Source organism: Myotis nattereri, assembly GCF_964212035.1.
Source record: "Myotis nattereri genome assembly, chromosome: X".
In the NCBI taxonomy this organism is placed as follows: Eukaryota; Metazoa; Chordata; class Mammalia; order Chiroptera; family Vespertilionidae; genus Myotis; species Myotis nattereri.
In genome coordinates this window covers 143623714-143645689 of record NC_138078.1, presented here as the reverse complement: position 1 = coordinate 143645689, position 21976 = coordinate 143623714, and the positions used below count along the sequence as shown (strand labels likewise).

At 38.1% G+C, this 21976-nt stretch overlaps 1 protein-coding gene across 2 annotated transcripts in view; it reads left to right on the top strand.

The window, feature by feature from the left end:
* The window catches only part of FAAH2 (fatty acid amide hydrolase 2), a 49215-nt gene that overhangs the window by 17577 nt on the left and 9662 nt on the right, over positions 1–21976 (top strand). Inside the window, exons 4-10 of one of the 2 annotated variants that reach the window (XM_081115392.1) lie at positions 94–303; positions 2685–2804; positions 9250–9385; positions 11064–11181; positions 14812–14931; positions 17065–17176; positions 20955–21149. In XM_081115392.1, the coding sequence (XP_080971518.1) occupies positions 94–303; positions 2685–2804; positions 9250–9385; positions 11064–11181; positions 14812–14931; positions 17065–17176; positions 20955–21149 (1011 nt within the window). The remainder of the gene's footprint in view (positions 1–93; positions 304–2684; positions 2805–9249; positions 9386–11063; positions 11182–14811; positions 14932–17064; positions 17177–20954; positions 21150–21976) is intronic. The other variant, XM_081115393.1, reaches the window with a different exon arrangement.

Below are 21976 nucleotides of genomic sequence, written 5' to 3'. Positions count from 1 at the left end.
TCAAACCTGGGACCCCTTAGTCCGCAGGCCAACGCTCTATCCACTGAGCCAAACTGGCTAGGGCTTAACTTCTTTTTCTTGTGGACTTTACAGGAATGCCTAATTCTTCTGGCCTTGTGAATCGTCGTAATGCCATTTCCAAAACAGATGCCACTGTAGTGGCATATCTGAAGGAAGCTGGTGCCATTCCTCTGGGCATAACCAACTGTAGTGAGCTGTGCATGTGGTATGAATCCAGTAACAAGGTCTATGGCCGATCCAACAACCCGTATGATTTACGGCATATTGTAGGTGGAAGTTCTGGTGAGTATAACATCTGTTAGTGAGTCACTGAGGAGGGGGTACAGATACTATTGCACAAACCTCTGGGAAAGTCATAATTAGGTGTTTATGGTAAAGGCAATTACAGAATTTTTCATAGATTGATGAAGAGCAATGTAGGCAACGAACATTCATACTATTGGTCCATGTGTGTGTGCGCGTGCGTGTGCGCGTGCGTGCGTGTGTGTGTGTGTGTGTGTGTGTGTGTAGAAAGAGAGAGCGGGCACAAGGGAAAGAAAGAAAAACGTGAGTTAGCGAAGCTTGTTTAACTTTAGAATTTCATCTTCCTGAGACAAAGGTGATAAAAATACTCTAAGGATACTAAGCATTGATAACTGTGCTGTATGCCAGGAACTCCAGTAAGTACAGGAATATAGCAGATATGGTCATGGAAATCCTCTCTAAGGAGGTGATTTTTATGATGAAATCCAGAGGATCAGAGACAGCTAACCCTTCAGTGGATGTGGGGGTAGTGGGTCAAGCAGAAATAATCCTAATTACAGAATACAGGAAGTGCAAAAGCCTGAGGTGGGAACATGTTTAGTGTGTTCAGTGAACTGAAAGAAACCCAGTGTAGTGAGTAAGACAGAGAGGAGTTAGTGATGAAATTAAAAAGTTTTGTCCAGGTCAGATAATGTAGAGGAACAAAAGCTGAAGCAAATCGAGAAATTACAAGTCTATTTTAGTTGTCCAGGAAATAAATGATAGTGGATTCAACTAGTGTTTGTGTGGATGGAGAAAAGTAGATGGGACACAAGATATATCTTTTTTTAAAAATATATTTTATTCATTTTTTACAGAGAGGAAGGGAGAGAGATAGAGTTAGAAACATCGATGAGATGCATATAAGCATAACCAATAGACATAAGACACTGGGGAATAGGGGAGGCTGGGGGACTGTCTAGGGTGGGGGGAAAAAAAGGACACATATGTAATACCTTTTGTAATACTTTAACCAATAAAAAAAAAAATAAAACATTTAAATAATGAAAAAAAAAAAAAAAAGAAACATCGATGAGAGAGAAACATCAATCAGCTGCCTCCTGCACATCTCCCACTGGGGATGTGCCCGCAACCCAGGTACATGCCCTTGACCGGAATTGAACCTGGGACCATTCAGTCCGCAGGCCGACGCTCCATCCACTGAGCCAAACCGGTTTCGGCTCAAGATATATCTTAAAGGTAGACTGGATCGGCCATGACTTGATGATAGATTGGTAATGGAGGGGTGGGTGTAAAGGTAAAAAGAGAAGTAAAAATCAGTAGGGTTTCTGACTAGAGAGATGGTACAGGCATTCATTCAGATGGAGAAAATGGGAAGAAGAAGGACAAATGGGGGCAGCATGATTTAAGAATACCACTTTGAACATGTTATGTTTAAGATGTTTGTAAGACACCCAGTGGAGTTGTCAAGTAGCCTATATAAGACAGAGTACTAATCTGGGTTTAAAATAATTTAGGAGTTATCATCATAAGCATGGTACAGTATCTAGTCTACTATAACCTATTAGAATGGATGCAAAAAAAGCCAAGGTGTATGTGTTGATGAACATGAATTGGGGCTCATGATAGAGCTTTGTCATTTTCAAGGTTAAAAAGAGAGGCATATCTAGCAAAGGAGATTAAGAATGAGCAACAAGTGTGATGTAGGAGGAAAATATCAGAGAGTATATTAGAGACTAGAATTTACATGGCTTTTATCAATCCTAAAGGCATATATGTGGGTTAGTAAAATATGGTGCTTAAGCTAGAGCCAAAGAGAACATTGACAGTTTTTTGCTCTGTGACCTTGGTAACATAATGAAGGTGTAGTCAGTGCGTCAGTTTCCTCAACTTATAAAATCTAATGAAGGTACACTAGAAAGTAACTCAAAGTCATCTATATAAAAGCCTGAGTGACCATTCGACCTTTGAACCATTTGACTGTTCGACCACTATGATGCTTACTGACCACCAGGGGGCAGACGTTCAACGAACAGGCATGGAAACATGGAACAGACTGATGAATTTCAGAGGGAAGCGGGGAGGGTGGAGGGTGGAGAGAGATTAACCAAAGATCTTATATGCATACTACAGGCCCGGTGCATGGATTTTTGCACTGGTGGGGTCCCTCAGCCTGGCCTGTGCCCTCTCGCAATCTGGGACCCCTCGGGATGTCGGAGGCCTGGTGCATGGATTCGGCCCAATCCCCGCAGGCCAGGCCAAGGGACCCCACCAGTGCACAAATCCATGCACCCGGCCTCCAGTATGAATATAAAGATCTCTGGTAAAGGTCAATATATGAGCAAGTATAGTAATAACCATTATTTGCAAATAGTAATCTAATTTATTTATTATAAAGGAGTATTTTGCATTTCCCATAGGTGGTGAGGGCTGTACCCTGGGAGCTGCCTGCTCAGTGATTGGTGTGGGCTCTGATATTGGTGGCAGCATTCGAATGCCTGCATTCTTCAATGGCATATTTGGACACAAACCTTCCCCTGGTAATATTAATATAGTAATAATATTAATATTATGATTCATAGCAACACAGAAATTTGGTACCTACCAGGATAATCTTACCTAGAAGTATGGTCATATATATTTATCAGTATTAAAAATAGCTACTATTATTGAGCATCAGCTCTGTGCCAGGTACTCTACAAGTTGTCTACCATGACTAATTTTAATTATTTATTCTCTACAGTAAACCTTTCAGGAAGAAATTATACCTATTTGGCAGATGACAAATTCAAAATTCAGAATAAATAAGTAAACCTGCACATAAGGGGTATACATGTCTTTTCAAATTATTGGGGTTTTTTTTCTTCTGATAGATACTCAGTAGTGAAATTGCTGGATCCTATGTAAGTTTTACTTTTAGTTTTTTGAGGAATCATCATACTGTTTTCCATAGTGGCTGCACCAGTTTGCAATCTAACCAAGAGTGTACGGGGTTCCCTTTTTTCCACCTCCTTGCCAATACTTGTTATTTATTTTATTTTTTTATAACAGCCAATCTGACAGGTGTGAAGTAATATTTCACTGTGGTTTTTATTTGCATTTCCCCAATGATCAGTGATGTTGAGTATCTTTTTAAGTATCTGATGGCCATCTGTATGTCTTCTTTCAAAGAATGTCTATTCAGATCCTCGGTTCATATTTAATTGGATTGATTGTTTTTATGTTGAATTTTATGAGCTCCCTATATATTTTTATATTAACCCTTTATTGAGTATATTATTTGCAAATATTTTCTAGCATTCAGTGAGTTGACTTTTCATTTTATTGATGTTTTCCTTCACTGTTTGTTAATTTTATGTAATCTTTTTAAAAATATATTTTTGTTGATTTTAGAGAGAGAGGAAGAGAGAGAAACATCTGTGTGAGAGAGGGCCATCAAATGGCTGCCTCCTATATACACCCCTACTGGGGATTGAACCCACAACCTGGGTATGTGCCCTGCCTCCTATACACACCCCTACTGGGAATCGAACCAGTGACCTTTGGATGTGTGGGACGATGCTCAAACAATGGAGCCACACCCGTCAGGGCAGTTTTTTGTAATCTTGTATATTTTTGCTTTTATTTTTCTGTCTGGGGAGACATCCAAGAAAATATTACACAGGCCAGTGTCAAAGTTTATTACCTATATTTTCTTCTTGAAATGTTATGGTTTACAGTCTACTATTAATACATTTTATATTTATTTTTGTATGTGGTGTAAGAAAGTGCTCTAGTTTCATTTTTTTTGCAAGTAGCTGTCCATTTTTCTCAACACCACATATTGAAGAGATTCTCTTTTCCCCATTGTATATTCTTGCCTCCTTTATCATAGATTAATTGACCATATAAGCCTGGGTGTATTTCTGGAATCTAAATTCTGTTTCAGTCATTTATTGTGTTTGTTTTTGGGCCAGTACCACATTATTTTGATTACTATAGTTTTATAATATATTTTGAAATGAGGAAGCATGATACTTCTAGTGTTGTGCGTTTTTCAAGATTCTTTTTATTTACCCATTTCTTCTAGGTTATCCAATTGGTTGGCATATAATTGCTCATAAAAGTCTCTCATGGTTCCCCATGCATTGCTGTAGTAACAATTGTAATGGCTCCTCACCTACCTATAATACTCTTGTCATTATTGATTTTTGACAGTTTTATTATGATATTCTTGGAGGTCTTTTTGCATTGATATAATAGACTGTTCTATTAGAATTATGGACTTCTATGTGCAAGTCCTTCCCCACATTTGGGAAGTTCTCATCTATTATTTATTTAAGTAAACTTTCTGCCAACTTTTCCTTCTCTTAACCTTCTGGAACCCCATTTATCAAATATTTGCCTTTCTCAATGAAAACAATAGCTCTCATAGGCCTTCTTTGCTTTTTTAAAATCTTAGTTCCTTCTCCAAATCAAACTTTATTATTTCTATATTTCAAGTCATTTATTCTTTTCTTATCTGGTCTACCCATCATTCTTTATCTCAGTTATTGAATTCTTCAGATCCAGATTTTCTGTTTGGTCCTTTTTTATTATTTAAATCTCTTTGGTAAAGAAAGCCTTCTGTTTATTCATTCTATTCCTGATTTCATTGTTTTTCTGAGTTTCTATAGCTTGTTGAATTTTTTTACACCAGCTATTTTGAATACTTTATTAATTAGGTTATAATATTTTAGGCCTTTAAGTTGGTTTCTAGATAATAATAATTACTTTTATGATGCCATATTTCTTGATTTTTAAATATTTTGTATGTATGTACTTCTGCTTTCTCATTTGAAGTAGAAGATGCCAACTTAACTATGTTTTTAGGGCTTTTTAAAAATATATTTATTTTTATTGATTTCAGAGAGGAAGGGAGAGGAGAGAGAGATGGAAACATCAATGATGAGAGAGAATCATTGATAGGCTGCCTCCTGCATGCCCCTCACTGGGGGGGAGGGGTCGCGCACACAACCCGGGTATGTGCCCTTGACTGGAATCGAACCCGGGACCCTTCAGTCCGCAGGCTGACACTCTATCCACTAAGCCAAACCAGCTAGGGCTGTTTTTAGGGTTTCCCCCCACCCCTTGCAATGCACCAGGCTGGTTATTGGAAACCTGTCTCTTATATTCCCAAAGGTGGTGCGATAGCTAAGTTTGTGGTCCTTCCTTGTCCGTTGACTTTGACCTTTTCTATCGGAGCTTGTTCTTGCAGATGCATTTGGAAGCACACACAAGGAGCCAGCAGCAAAATAGGGTTAGGTGTTGGTTTAGTACTTGGGGCTCTGGTAGTGCCCGCGGGCTCTGTGGGTATATCTTCAAATGGGGGGTACTCCTAGAGGCTTGTGGTTAGACTTCCTGCTGAAGTCTTGAAGTTGACAACAGGAACTGTGTTCAATTCCCTTTGCTATTCTTATCAGATTCCTTCCCTTTCTCCCCCACCACCCCTGTCATGGAGGGCCCTCCTCAGAAATGTGAGTGCTGCGGGATAGAAATGGGTTTCTCCAGCCACACTCTCACATTTGGGGTAACAAGGCAGTCACTCATCACTTTCCTCCTTCTTGGTGGATGAGGTCACAGTATTACACTTATTCTACTGGAGTGATCACTTCTGCTGCAGTGTTGCCCTGGGAAGGGGGGACTGCCTAATGCGTTTCTCTCTTTTCTATGCACCCAATCTTGCCTCTCCCCTGCATCAGTTGCCTGCTGGAATCTCCTCTCAGCCTACCTGGACTTCCACAAATTGTCTTGCCAGTGGGCATCTGCCCAGGTTTGCACTCTCCAGGTCGCCCCCTGCCCCCCCCCCACACACACACACATCACAGTGAGTTAGAATGGGGCGTCCTCATTGACTCTCCTGGATCCACAGTCCTTACCAAATTCTTATTTGCTTATTTTTGGATGCAAAGGTGGGTTAGAAAACTTCCCTGTCCCTTGGTATAAGGTGCAGAGGCAATTTTGTTCAGTTAAGCAAAATCTAATGAGTTGTAATAAAAAGTAAGAAAATAAAAACAACTTAGGCTACCCTGATGCTGCTGTCCTACTTGATACTTCTTAATCTTTCTGGTTTCAACAACCACAGTGTAGACCAGTGATGGCGAACCTTTTGAGCTCGGCGTGTCAGCATTTTGAAAAACCCTAACTTAACTCTGGTGCCGTGTCACATACAGAAATGTTTTGATATTTGCAACCATAGTCAAACAAAGACTTATATTTTTGATATTTCTTTTATATATTTAAATGCCATTTAACAAAGAAAAATCAACCAAAAAATGAGTTCACGTGTCACCTCTGACACACGTGTCATAGGTTCGCCATCACTGGTGTAGACACTAAAAATTCATGTCACCATAGGGATAAGTAAGAAAAAGCGAGGTAAAAAAAGTGCATGCCGTAGGCTACTTTTTGCACCTTCAAGCAGTTCAATTTGCATTTATATATTTAATACATTCCTGACTCTTTTCATTGATTCATTTATCCTTTTAAAATTTTTTAATGACAGTGTAAATTCAATATTATCTTGTATTAGTTTCAGGTGTGCAGCATAGTGGTAAGACAATTATATACTTTACAACATAGTTCAGGTAATATTTCAAGTATCCACCTGGCCCCATACGTAGTTATTACAATATTATTGACTGTATTCCCTATGCTGTGCTTTATATCCCCATGACTATTCTGTAACTGCCAATTTGTTCTTCTTAATCCCTTCACCTTTCTCACCCAGCCCCCCATCGCCCTCCCCTCTGGTAACCATCAGTCATTTTTTTCTTATGAATAAAAAATTGCCAAAATACTTTTTTTTACCTTTTTATTTTTAAAAATTTTTTTCTTTATTGATTAAGGTATTACATATATGTCCTTATCCCCCCATTGCCCCTCCCCCCCCCACACTCATGCCCTCATCCCTTTGGTGTCTGTGTCCATTGGTTAGGCTTATGTGCATGCATACAAGTCCTTTGGTTGATCTCTCCCCCTTACCCCCGCCTTCCCCTGCCTTCCCTCTGAGTTTGATGTTCTGATCGATGCTTCTCCATTTCTGGATCTGCTTTTGTTCATCAGTTTATGTTGAGTGAGATCATGTGATATTTCTCTTTCTCTGACTGGCTTATTTTGCTTAGCAATAATGCTCTCCAGTTCCATCCATGCTGTTGCAAATGGTTAAGAATTCCTTCTTTTTTACTGCAGTGTAGTATTCCATTGTGTAGATGTACCACAGTTTTTTAATCCACTCATCTGCTGATGGGCATTTAGGCTGTTTCCAAATCTTAGCTCTGGTGAATTGTGCTGCTATGAACATAGGGGTGCATATATCCTTTCTGATTGCTGCTTCTAGTTTCTTGGGATATATTCCTAGAAGTGGGAACACTGGGTCAAATGGGACAAAATACTTTTTAAATACATATAGCAGATTAATTTATCTATCTCTTACTTTGGATTGGGCTTTTACTCATGCATTTTAAGAACCTTATACAAACAAAAATTAGAAATTTGGGAAACCTACATCTACCACCATTAGCTTAACAGCCTTGCAATAATTAAGCACTTTCCTTAGAGATCAGTGGTGATGTGAATGGATTTTTTAATATAAAATGAATATACTAGTAATATGTAATATGTATTTTAGTGAATATTTTTCAAATCCCTAATGATTGGTATTACAAAATTATGAATTATAAAATGATTGAATCAGAGCAAGAGATATACCAGTGGATTTTAGTATAACAGAATATGAAATTCATTGATAAAATTTCAGATTTCTTATTGTAAATATCCTGTCTGAAATAGGACTTGACCTGATTTGATATAATATGAACAATTATCTGTTAAGATTTTTAAAATCTCATATATTGAGAATCCAGGTGTTGTTTTTTTTTAAATCAAACACTATATAGATTTGCAAAAATGTAAAAGAATGACCTTCTCTTCACTAAATATATTTTTGTGTTAGAAAATAGTTTTTTATAAAATATTTTTTGTGCTAACGTATAATGAGTTTACTATTATTTTTAAGCAAATTAACACAAATGTTTTAACATCTTTTCAGTTTTTATTTCTAATATGTTAAATATTGATATGTTTAACTTGTGTAAACAAAAATTCCTTTAAGGTCCCCTATAATTCTGAAGCATATAAAAGGATCCTGAAGCCAAAAGTTTAGAGTCACTGGTTTAGTGATTGATAACAGTCTGGGGAGGTAGACTTTAGGTATTCTGTCACTTAGTAACTATGTAATATTAGATACTTAATGTCTGCCTCAATTGTCTCATCTGTAAAATGGGTATAGCCAAAATAGCTACTTCATAAGGTTGTTATGAAAATTAAATGAGTTAATGTTGTAAAGGTCCTAGAAAAGTATTTGTCAAATAGTAAACACTATGAGTTTTTTTATATTAAAAAAAGAAGGCCTATATGAAAACACCCATAGTTACCATCATATTTATTGGTGAAAACTGAAAACTTTTTCTCCAAAGATCAGTAACAAGAAAAATACGTCTGCTCTTGCTGCTTCTGTTAGATATTGTACTGGAAGTTCTACCCCCCACATTTAAGAAAGATTAAACATGATGATGAAATACAACATTCAGGAATCATGTCTTTTTAAATTAAATTTATTGGGGTAACATTCGTTAATAAGTTTATATAGGTTTCAAGTGTATATTTCTATGATGCATGATCTGCATAGTGTATTGTGTGCCCAAAGTCAAATCATCTTCGTCACCGTATATTTGGCCCCCTTTCCCTTTCCCTTTTACTGCCTACTGCCGCCAACCCCCATCCCTCTGGCAACCACCATACTGTTGTCTGTGTCTATGAGTTTCTGTTTTGCAACAACATGGATGGACCTTGAGAATATGTCAAACGAAGTAAGTCGGTCAGAAAAAGCTAAGAATCATATGATTCTACTCATATGGGGGACCATGTCTTATTCTGGACAGCTAACCCGAGTGTCCAACCTTTCAGGTGTGGTCTCCAACAATGGCCAGTTCCCTGTGGCTAAGGGAGCCCAGGAGCGGTTTCAGTGCACTGGTCCCATGTGCCGCTACGCTGAAGACCTGGCCCCCATGCTGAGGGTCATGGCAGGACCTGGAATCAAAAAGTATGTTCGCTTCTTTCCTTTATTTTCTCTCCTTCCTGCCCAGGCAATCCCTTCTCCTTTTGCTTATTAGAAACATAGAGGGAAGCTTTTAGTCCTCAACCACAGAATTGGTCTTTTGTTTTTCTGAGAGGGGGTTTTTGTATGTGTGGATGTTATGCTTCACAAACTGGGAAGATCGTTTGTAAAAATAATTTACTGTGTGACACAAAGAGAGGCCTATTTGGGGATGAAAGCAGTGGGTTATTGTAGTTCATTTGTCAATTTGAATATATAGACATCCCACTTTAAATTAGGCCTTTCTGGTGCTTCTTCTGTTGGTCACCACACATGTTTTCCAAACTTTTATTGGGACATTGATATAGCCTAGAAATCTGCCCATTTCCCTTTATAGCTCTTTATTATACTTTCCACAGCAGCAATAAATGGTCCCACTTTCTACTTTACCAAGAAAATGCAATCTGTGGGACTTTTTTCAGTTCCTTACATCAAACTTTCTAGTTCCCCAGACATTAACTTCTCATTTTCCCCTTTAAGTAGATAAAATGTCTTTCTTTTTGCTTTGGTATTAAACACTTTGAGCCATGTTCCGGATCGCATGTTCCAGTACTCTCTCAGATCTTTTTTCCATTACTGGGTAACACGTTAAGTGCCAGCCTGTTTTGTCTTCTGGATGGAAAGTATAGTGTCAGTTGCCACTGACTGACTGGGCGCTTAACATCTTTAACATGCCTGAACTACATACTGGTTTTCACCTTTCCGCCGCTAAAATTTTTTTGTCAAGTTCTCTGATCTTATATCTGGTGACCCCTATTGACTATTCCTTTCTTCTTGAAACAATCTCTACCTCAGGATTTTGTGATTCACACTCTTCTGATACAGCTCCTACATCTCTGCCCTTTCCTTTTATCTCTTTTGGTGGTTCATCCTTAAAATACTGGTACCCTAGAGCAGCGGTCGCCAGCCAGTGGTCTGCGGGGTCAGAAAGGTTGGCAACCACTGCCCTAGAGGGTCTTGGCTCAATTCATTCTTCTCCCTTTCCCCACCCTCACAGGAAGACTCCATTTATACCTGCTACTTCAGTTACCTCCCATACATATAGAGGATTCACAAATATACATCTCCAATTCCTTCCTTTCACCTTAGCTACAGGAGTGTATATTAACCAGCATCCAGGGCATCCCAAGGACTTGAAATTCAGTGTGTCTGAAACTGATTTTCATTCTCTTTCCAAACCCCACAAAACTGATTTACTACTTCTCTTCCCCAATTTCAGTGACTGTACCATAATCAACCCAGCCACAAAAGCCTGCTTCCCCATCTCTATTACTCCTATGTCTAAGCAATCTCCAATGAAGATTACCTCATAATTATTTCCCACATCATTACATTTCTATCACCATGGTTATAATTCTTATATAGGCTACAATAATTTCTCACCAGAGCCTTCTGACTTTTTACTCCATCTTCAGTCTTGACCATTCTATGCTATCCTTTCTCATGTGGACAGAGTAATATTCTTAATTGAAAGTATGAATTCTAAAGGCTTATCACTATTTCTGGCACAAAATTCTGGGGGCGGGAGGGAGCCCCACTAAAGCAAATACTCAATTGTTAGGATTGAACTAGTGAGTATATATAAGTAATTTGTTCATACCCGTTTCTTTTTATTCCTCCACAGATTAAAACTGGATGAAAAGGTACATTTAAAGGGCTTGAAATTTTACTGGATGGAACATGATGGTGGCTCATTTTTAATGTCCAAAGTGGACCGAGAACTCATTCAGACTCAGAAAAAGGTAATTATAAATAGAATCTCTTTAATGGAATTCATATTTAGGCCAATAGATGCCATCTTCAACCTATTCCTTTACTGTCTACCAGATATTTCTATGTCAGAATACAGAATTAAGATGATCACAGTAGTTGTACTAAGTAATTTTTGGTGTGATTTTTATAGCTATTTTTTATGTTTTACTTGTTTTTTAATAAAAAGGAACATTTAAAAAATAAAGTATAATACAGCAAAGAAAGAAATTGCTCAGAGGTAACTGCTATTACTATTTTGTCATATCTGTCCAGTTATTCTTATATGCTTATGTGTAGATGTGACTTTTATATAATTGAGATCACATTGCACATGTAACAATTCCAGTCTGCTTTTTATTCTTTAAATACTTCTGTAATAATGAAACTGATGTGTCATTTTAAAAGCAAAAGCTCATTCAAAGAAGAATAAAAAGAAGAACCCTGTCAAATTTTAAAAATACTTTTTTAAAAACGACAGTAAATAAACATGACACTATTAAAAATAGTACAGATCATTATTTGGAAAACATGTAATTTTATATCTCTAACATCAAGAAAATTCATGTAAAATTCTCACAGTAAGGTTAACAAGTGCTTTAATTAAAGTCATGTACTCCCTAAATCAGAATCATCCCGATATACTAGAAACAACTAATAAAAAATGATTTTACAATACCTACCAATTAGTTGAAACATATCTGTGAAACCTAAAGGAAGACAATTATAAACTTGAGTGCTATAAAAGATCACTTTAGCCCTAGCCAGTTTGGCTGGGTGGATAGAGCGTCGGCCTGCAGACTGAAGGATCCCAGGTTCCATATTGCAGGCTTGATCCCCAGTAGAGGGCGTGCAAGAGGCAGCCGATCAGTGATTCTCTCTCATCATTGATGTTTCTATCTCTCCCTCTTCCTTCCTCTCTTAAATCAATAAAAATGTATTTTTAAAAAATAAAAATGAAATTAAAATAAAAAAGATTGCTTTAACATACTAAGACAGACATGGCAGTCCATTCTCTCCTGGCTTGAAAAGTTTCTGTTGAAAAATCCACACACAGCCTATGGGAATTCCCTTGTATCTAACGTCTCTCTTTGCTTTTGCTGATCTTAAATTTCTTTCCCTTTAACTTTTTTTTCCAACACTTATTTTTATTTTATTTTTTATTTTAATTGTTTTTCAATTCCAGTTGGCATTCAACATTATATCCAACACTGATGTTAAAAAAAAAAAATTGGGGCAGGCAACACTGTGGGTGTTTTTTTTAATCTTCACCCAGGGCTATATTTATTGATTTAAAAAAATCTTTATTGTTGAAAGTATTACATATGTCCCTCTTTTTCCCCATTGACCCCTTCTAGCCCATCCCCCTCACTCCCCAGGCCTTCACCATCCTATTGTCTGTGTCCATGGGTTATGCATATATGCATACAAGTTCTTTTGTTGATTTCTTCCCACCCACCTACCCTCCCCCACCCTTCCCTCTGAGATTTAATGGTCTGTTCCATGCTTTTATGTGTCTGAATCTATTTTGTTCATCAGTTTATTTTGTTCATTAGATTCCACATATGAGTGAGATCATGTGACTGACTTATTGTCTTTCTCTAACTGACTTATTTCACTTAGCATATTACTTTTATTTTTTTTAAAATATATTTTATTGATTTTTTACAGAAAGGAAGGGAGAGAGACAGTTAGAAACATCGATGAGAGAGAAACATCGATCAGCTGCCTCCTGCACATCTCCCACTGGGGATGTGCCCGCAACCCAGGCACATGCCCCCGACCGGAATCGAACCTGGGACCCTTCAGTCCGCAAGCCGACGCTCTATCCACTGAGCCAAACCGGTCTCGGCAGCATATTAGTTTTAACAACTTAATTATAATCCATCTTGGTGTAGCCCTATTTGTGTTCAACCTATTTGGGATCTTTAGGGCTTCATGAGTATGGATGTTCATTTCTTTCCCCAAGATCAGGAATTTTTCTGCCATTATTGCTTTAAATATACTTCCTGTTCCTTTATATTTATCTTCTCCTTCTGGAATTCCCACAATATGAAACTTGTTTATTTTCATTGTGCCCCATAATTCCCATTGGCTTTATTCACACTCCTCTAACTGGGTAATTTCTAATGTTCAGGTCACATGGTCAAGTCTACTTTTGAAACTTTCTATTGAATTTCTTCAGTTCAGTTATTGTATTTTTGAATTTCTGGGTGTTTTTTTTTATTGTTGCTGGTTCTTCTTTGAACTTCTCATTTTGTTCATGTATTATTTTCCTAATTTTGTTTACTTGTCTATTTGGCGTTTTCTTGTAGTTCATAAAACTTCCTTAAAAGGATTATTGTGAATTCTTTGTCTGACAGTTTATTGCTCTCCATTTCTTTAGGTCACTTACTGGAGCTTTCTTTGTTTCCATTGGTGGTGCCACATTTACCTGTTCTCTCAAAACTTGTGGAGATGGGTCTTTTGGGGGCTTGTACATTTTTAAATTCCAGTTCCTCTGTACATATGACTACTTTTGAATGTCTTAATTTCCCAAAATGTCTCTTCCTCACTTCTTCTCAAGCCCTTAGTTGGTTTATATTATTGTTCTGCCTGTAATATCTTATACCCAGACACCCACAGATCTGCAGTAACCCTGCAACTCTTTTGTGCCATGGCTCCAACCACTGCTTTTGATAGCTTCCAACCAGATATACAAACTATGCCTCTATTTCCATCAGTGCTCCTTCAGGCAAGAGATAAACCAGTGCCCCCAGGCTGCCTCTATCTAACCAGAACTCTGCAAGCAAATGCCACTCTTTTCATTCCATCCCAAGGCAGAAGTTAGTAGTTGGGTGGTTTCCTCCCAGTCTGTCTGCATTGTACCAGGAAAGTGATGGGACGAAAATGAGCAAAGTTACCATGAGATTTCTTAGCATTGTGAGTGCAGCTTTTATTTTTCGGCCATTTGTTTTATTGCTGAAGTTTCTTAACTGGTTTTCAGAGGCCTCACAGAGCTCCTTTGGCCTTGGTCTGTATGTTGGTGTTTCCATGAAGAAATGAGTGCCTAGCCCAGCCAGTGTGGCCTAGCGGTTGGGCATCAATCCAGGAACCAAGAGGTCGCCAGTTCAATTCCTGGTCAGGGCACATGCCTGGGTTCTGGGCTCGATCCCCAGTAGGGGGTGTGCAGGAGGCAGCAGATCAATGGTGGTGGTGGTGGTGGTGTTCCTCTCTCTTCAATGTTTCTATCTCTCTCTAAAAACCAATAAAAACAGCCCTAGCCAGTTTTTCTCAGTGGATAGGGAATCGACCTGCAGACTGAAGGGTCCTGGGTTCGATTCCGGTCAAGGGCATATGCCCGGGTTGCGGGCTCAATCCCCAGTAGGGAGATGTAGGAGGCAGCTGATCAATGACTCCCTCTCATCATTGATGTTTCTATCTCTCCCTCTCCCTCTCCCTTCTCTGAAATCAATAAAAATATTTTTTAAACTAACTAACTAAATAAAAATCAATAAAAACAGATTTTTTTAAAAAATGAGGGCCTAGCACTTTCTTGTCAGCCATCTTGCTTACACCACTCTCCAGTGACATCTCTTTTTTCCTAAACATGTTTGTCTATTGTTTTATCTTCATTTTCTAAGGTTGTGGATCACCTGGAAAATATACTAGGAGCCTCAGTTGAACATGTTAAACTAAAGCAAATGAAGTATTCTTTTCAGTTATGGGTCACAATGATGTCAGCAAAGGGACCTGATGGGACGGTATGTTCACTACTTTCCTTCTTTTTTAATAAATATTTATTGACCTTCTGTTGTGGGCCATATGTTGTCAATATGGAGGAATGAAATTAATAAGCAAATAGGTGACATAGTTAAATAAAGATTATACAGTTTGATGAGTGCTATACCAGTATAAGCATATATGGTTGTAGGATCAGAGAGGGTGGGGGCCTTCTCTTTGTGGAAGTCAGGAAAATCTTCCTGGTGGAGGAATTGCTATTCACCAATATGTGAATAATTTGGAGACCTTAATCAGGTAAAGAAGTGATAAAAGGTATTTCAAGCAGAGATAACATGGACAAGACACAGGGGCGTGGGTTTTATTCCGTTAGAGCATGTGCTGGGTATCAGAGCATTTAGGCTTCAATAAGGCATAAAGTGATTACGTAACCCCCGTTATCAAGATTCTACTTTGCCTCCCCATCAGAGGTTTTAGAACAACAGTTACCTGCTTTTCTACAATGTAATTTCACCCTCCTGTTATTTGCTAAGTTTGGAAGCTGATATGGGTACTTGTGAAAGATGCTTTACTTATGATTTCTTCAAGCTTGTTGAGGATATTAAATATGAATTCTTTAAGAGTAATAAGTTGGCCCTAGCTGGTTTGGCTCAGTGGATAGAGCGTCGGCCTGTGGACTGAAGGGTCCCGGGTTCAATTCCAGTCAAGGGCACATGCCTAGGTTGTGGGCTCAGTCCCCAGTAGGGGGCGTGCAGAAGGCAGCCGATCAATGATTCACTCTCATCATTGATATTTCTATCTCTCTCTCCCTCTTCCTTTCTCTCTGAAATCAATAAAAGTATTTTTAAAAAAATAAAAGAATATTTCTTGTAAAGTTCCTGACATTTAGTAGCCCCACAAATAAGGGAGTACTTTCATGATCCCTTTCTATCTTAAGGAAAATAAATTGTCACTATATTTGTGTTTAAGAGACCAAAAGTTTCTTTTATATAAGCACTTTGGACATCTCTCAGAATAGGAAGTTCGTGTAAATCCACAAGTTTGGATGTTTGACTCTGACATGTAGATTCATAATCAGTGTATGAACAAAACTAAATCAAAGATCAGTAACAAAAATTGTATTCTGAGTTCATTTGCAAGAGAACTCTCTTATAGCTTGGAGAAGCTTATAACATAGGTGCTAATTGTTAAAATTGGTCCTGAAAAAAAAACCTCAAATAAGACAAAAGAGCAAAAAATCTGGTCTCCCCTCACCTTGAATTATACCTGACTCAGAGCTGCTATTCATAGGCACTCTGCCATGTTGCTCAGTGATGGTTCATCTCTTAAGAACAGGTACATTATATGGTTGGTACTTGAAGCTTTTCCTATGGAAAAAGGATGTGGCCATTTTCTCATCTGTACTTGTTTATGGCCATTTTGCCACTTTATTCAAAGAGGTTTATTGAGTTATTTCCACACCATGTAAATCACTCTTTTAAAGCATACAGTTAAATGATTTTTAAAACATTTGCAGAATTGTGCAACCAACACTACAATCAATTTTAGAACATTTTCATCACCACAGAAAGAGACCCATACATATTATCAGTCACCCCCTCCAGTATCCTCACCACTCCTATCCACAGCCTTAAGCAAAAACTAATCTACTTTCGGTAGCTATAGATTTCCTTACTATAGGAATCTATATATATAAAAGCCTAAGCAACTGTTACTACCATTCGACCAAACAGCTGGTTGACCAGTCGCTATGGTGTACACTGACCACCAGGAGGCAGATGCTCAATGCAGAAGTTGGCTTCTTTCACTTAGCATAAGGTTGTTTTGTTTTTTTTAAATTTTATCCATGTGGTGCATTGTATCAGCACCTGATTTCTTTTTATGTCTGGATAATATTCTATTGAATTAATACATTCTGTTTATCTATTCATCAGCTGATTGCTATATGGCTATAATTCATAGTGCTGCTAGGACCATTCCTATTCATATGTTTGTCTCAACCATACTGTTTTTGAGAGAATACTTGTATTTCCTGTTTTAGCACATCAATATGTTTATTTTCACATTTGCATTTTAATCTTTTGCTTTCCCAGGTCTTTTTTTTTAATTAAATTTGTTGGGGTGACATTGGTTAATAAAGTTTTCTTCACTCTCAGGAACCTATAAAATTTGTGGATCTGCTTAGTGACCATGGGAAGCCTATCAGCCCTCTGTGGGAATTGATGAAATGGTGCCTGGGCCTATCAGCGCATACCATCCCTGCCATTGGTATGTAACTCATCTTTTCTCTGGTTTGCTGTCTTTAGGGGAGGGGAGAATATCTTACCACACCGCAACACTGTGGAAAGCTGAGCTATATCAGTAATGAATTAGTGTCCATCATATGCTGACATCTCATTATGTGCCAACCACTGTCCTGGGCATTTTATACCATTGATTTACAACACATCTATTAAAATGCCCATTTTATAGGCTTAGAAATCTTAATTCATGAAAGTTAGATGGCTACCCAGTTGAGGAGTGCTCTTGAAATGTTTGCCTTACAAACTCAAGTGCCTACGGTGCTTTCTCTATGTCGTGTATTGTATTTAAATATCTAATTGGAAATTTTGGACAATATATTTGACTTTAGGAATAGGTCCATTCAGGAATATTTTGGTGAATTAACCTCTCAAAATCTTAATTATTGGTCATGTAGGATAGGTTCAGTTGAAGCAGCTCACCACAGAAATTAGTGCAGCTCTACACACACACCCCCACCTGTACACAAATTCATGCACCAGGCCTCTAGTTTTAAATAAATGGAATCATACATTATGTGGTGTTTTGTAACTGGCTTCTTTCACTTAGCATAAGGTTTTTTTTTTTAACATTTTATCCATGTTGTGCTTTGTATCAGCACCTTGTTTCTTTTTATGGCTGGATAATATTCTATTGAGTTGGTGATTGTTATTGTAAACAAACACTCATTGAATACTTAAGTGTCAACTGTTAGATTTGTGGCACCTTTTCATGTGTTATCCCTTTAAACATTTAAGAGTTGCTGGTAGTATAAGTCAATGTTACCTCTTTATAGTGATAAATTAAGGCAAGTAGAAATTAGTTGCTTTATTTCACACTGGGGCCCAATCCTAACTTTTCAAGATACTAGTTTGCTTAACCTTCATTCCATTGTTTACTAGTATGTTATCAGTGATTCATTTTTATCTATAAAATGGAATTAATAAAAGCATGTATTACCTGTGTGATTGAGGGGATTAAATAATAGGTACTTCCTAGCACTGTTATGCTAGTTAAATGGGATTATGCATCTGAAGCATGTGAAATACAACCTAATCATGCACATACTGGCAATTTCAAGTTTATAAAGATGAAACCACAAGTCTTGGAACATCTTAAAGACTCAATACATAGAAGCTATTTTTATTTTATTTTTAATTGTTTTTCTTGGTTAATCCTCACCCAAGGATATTTTTCCTATTGATTTTTAGAGAGAGTAGAAGGGAGGAAAAGGGAGAGAGAGAGAGAGAGAGAGAGAGAGAGAGAGAGAGAGAAACATTTATGTGAATGAGACACATCCATTGGTTGCGTCCTACATACACCCCGACCAGGGCCAGGGCATGGGAATGAACCTGCAACCCAGGTGCGTGCCCTTGCCCAGGAATTGAATCCGAAACCCTTTGGTTCACAGGCTGATTCTCTTATCACTGAGCCACACCGGCCAGGGCTATTTTTAATTTTGTTATTATTACATAGCTCTACCAATGAGGTCTCTATCATCAGAAATTGCTCTGTTGTTGGAAAAAGACACTGCTTTCACTGGCCCTAATATTCTGATATCATCAGGAAAATCATTTAAGGACAATGAAAACTCAAAGCACTCACTTGCCATGTATTTGTCAGAGTTACTTTTCTTCAAAAGAATCTTGACAGTATTCTAGTCACTGGTGTCCTCTTTGTTGTGCATAGCCATAAAATTTGAAAGACAGTGATATACTGATATGAAGTGTTTAAGGAACTCTTGCGTTGTCTTATGCCATTTCATGCCAAAGAAATCACATTTTATCATCCTAGGTATTGTCAGGGGCTTAGCTGAGCTGTTCTGTGTTGAAAGAGCCAATTACAGCAACAGGACAAAATAAAAGTAACAGTGAAGCCTTTAGTGGCAGCGATAGTAGAAGCAGGAGACTATAACTGGAGAAAACAACTCCCCCCTTTTCCATTTCCCCTATGAAAATTCGCACCAGTCAAGGGTCAAATGGATCAGCACAAGTGCGGAGATTTTTCTCAGTGTTAAAGGGGCCTGAAATAAAGGCTCCAGCAGTTTTACAGACCCTGAGGTCAGGAATAGGATAAGGGAGAGAGATTAGGAGTGGAAAAGTCCTGAGTAGTAATCAGAGTAGGGAAAAGTGTCTTCAAGGTTTCCTCTACTTTTCCCATAAAGATACCTGAAGAAGACCTCTGCCAAAGGCCTCAGCTAAAGATATTTAGGTGCCTTGGCTGAGAATGCAAATATGTACAAGAACATCACAGGCTAGATAGGCCCAAGTCCTTGCCTGCAATACCCTATAGATGTTTCAATGCGCTGTCTGTGCGCCATATCTGGTTTGGAGAGGGCAGCTTGCCAGATAAGCCTTTTATAATTGCTGATGGCTACCCTTGAAAAATCCCACAGGGATTTTAGCCACAAGCTAGACTCTTCAGATAAAAATATTCCAAACCATATCAAAGAATTCATTCATAAAGATGTACATTGCAGCATGTTTTATAATATCAAAAAATGAGAAGGATCCTAAATGTTTAACAACAGAGGAATAGGTAGTGAATTATGATTCAGAGATAGGATACAATTGTATGCAGGCACTTAAGACCAATTTACGAAGCTATGTTGATAACACGCATTTATGTATGTTAAAATGGTGAGTAGAATATGTGGAAAATTGTACGTTCAGTTATATAGGAAAGTACATGAACTAAGTGTACTAACATATTTAGTTATTTTCCATGAGCACTGGATTTTTTTGGTGAGTTGTTTAGTCTACTTGAATCTTTTGAATTTTTCTTATTTTCTACTAGAGGCCCAGTGCACGAAATTTGTGCATTGGTAGGGCCCCTAGCGGCCGCCTGATGCCAGCCAGGGCCTCCCTCCCTTCCCCCGGCCGGCGGCCCCATCCCCTGGTCAAACTCCTGGATGAACTCCCGGTCAAGGGGACAATTTGCATACTACGCTTTTATTATATAGGATTGAAAAAAATAAACTTATTTTTTAAATAAGTAAACTATTTTAAAATACGTAAATATTAATCTAAAATACTAAATATGTATTAATCATTTATGACATATACTTAAAAATATGTATGTATTAATGATTTTTTCATAAAATATAATTTAAATCCTGAAGATACATTAAATAGAATCCTCTAGAAATATATTTCCATTATAAAGTTTTCTAAGAATTACATGCATGAAGATGTTTATTGCAGCATTTAAATTTCAGAAAAAGTTTATATGCCCAACAATCATGGGCTAGTTAAAGAAAAGCCTATTATACATTCCTACAATTAAAATATTACACAGTTATACAAATCCTTATGATACAGCATTCTGTGGGAGAAGCTAGGAAGTCGATATATAGCATTACCATAAAAAGACCAGGAGTTGACATTCAATGATCAACAATGTTCATGTATGGGTAGCCAGGTTAAAAGGTTTCTTTTTCATCACTTTTTAACTTTCTCAATGTTATAGAATAAGAAAAGATAAAGTAGCCTGGCCCGCATGGCTTGGTGGTTGAACACTGGCCTATGAATCAGGAGGTTATGGTTCGATTCTCAGTCAGGGCACATGCCCGGGTTGCAGGCTCAATCCCCAGTAGAAGGCATGTAGGAGGCAGCCAATCAATGACTCTCATCTTGATGTTTCTATCGCTCTCCCCCCCCCCTCTTCTCTGAAATCAGTAAAAATATACTTTAAAAAAAGAAAAGCTAACACTAGGATTTAAAATGAAGTTTCATACCTTCACTTGTTGTATGTTACCATTCTGTAGGACTGGCCTTGTTGGAAGGAAAGATCAAATACAGCCCTGAGAAATACAAGAAGTTTAAGGCAATGGAAGAAAGCCTGTATAAAGAATTGCTGGAGATGCTGGGTGATGATGGTGTCTTCTTATATCCCTCGCATCCCACAGTGGCTCCCAAGCATCATGTTCCTCTGACAAGACCTTTCAACTTCGCTTACACAGGTACCTAGTATTCCTTATACTCTTTAATCTTAAAGACACAGAGATATTTTCCAAGAAAAGTGTTCTCTCCTTTTGCTGTCCAAAAATGATGTGTAATTAAAAACAAATGGCAACCCTAGCCCGGTTTGGCTCAGTGGATAGAGTGTCGGCCTGGGACTGAAGGGTCCCAGGTTTGATTCTGGTCAAGGGCACATGCCCGGATTGCGGGCTCCATCCCCAGTAGGGGGCGTACAGGCGGCAGCCGATCAGTGATTCTTTCTCACTGATGTTTCCATCTCTCTCTCCCGCTCCCTTCCTCTCTGAAATCAATAAAAATACTTTTAAAATTAAAAAAAAACCAATGGCAGAAAACAGTTGCTATTGTCATATGTGGAAGATGATTTGCTAATATCTGCATTCTCCCTAAGAAAACCCTGCAAGTGAGTATGAGTATCACGTTTTACAGCCCTGGGCTTCAGGGAGGTTCAGTGACTTGTCTCCAGTAACACAGCATGAACTGACTCAATCCAAAGGCTTCCATGGCTATTCTGTTGCATAATATGCCAAGTCAGCTGTTTTACCAGGATATGTGGCTTCCCAGAAAATACAAATACAAAATATAATTCTCCAAGATGATCATCTATTTGCCTAGCTATGATCACTTCTGAGTTTGAATCATTCTAGTATTCACCCATTTGTTTCAGTTTCAACTGGTTTGGGAGCTGTGTCTGGACCGTGGTTATATGAGGTCTAGAGGCCCCTGGAAATGTACCAGGTCGGTTTCTATGGTTCCTATAAGGTCTCTTCCAGAGAACCACACTATATACTTTCCTACTCTAAAAACCTAT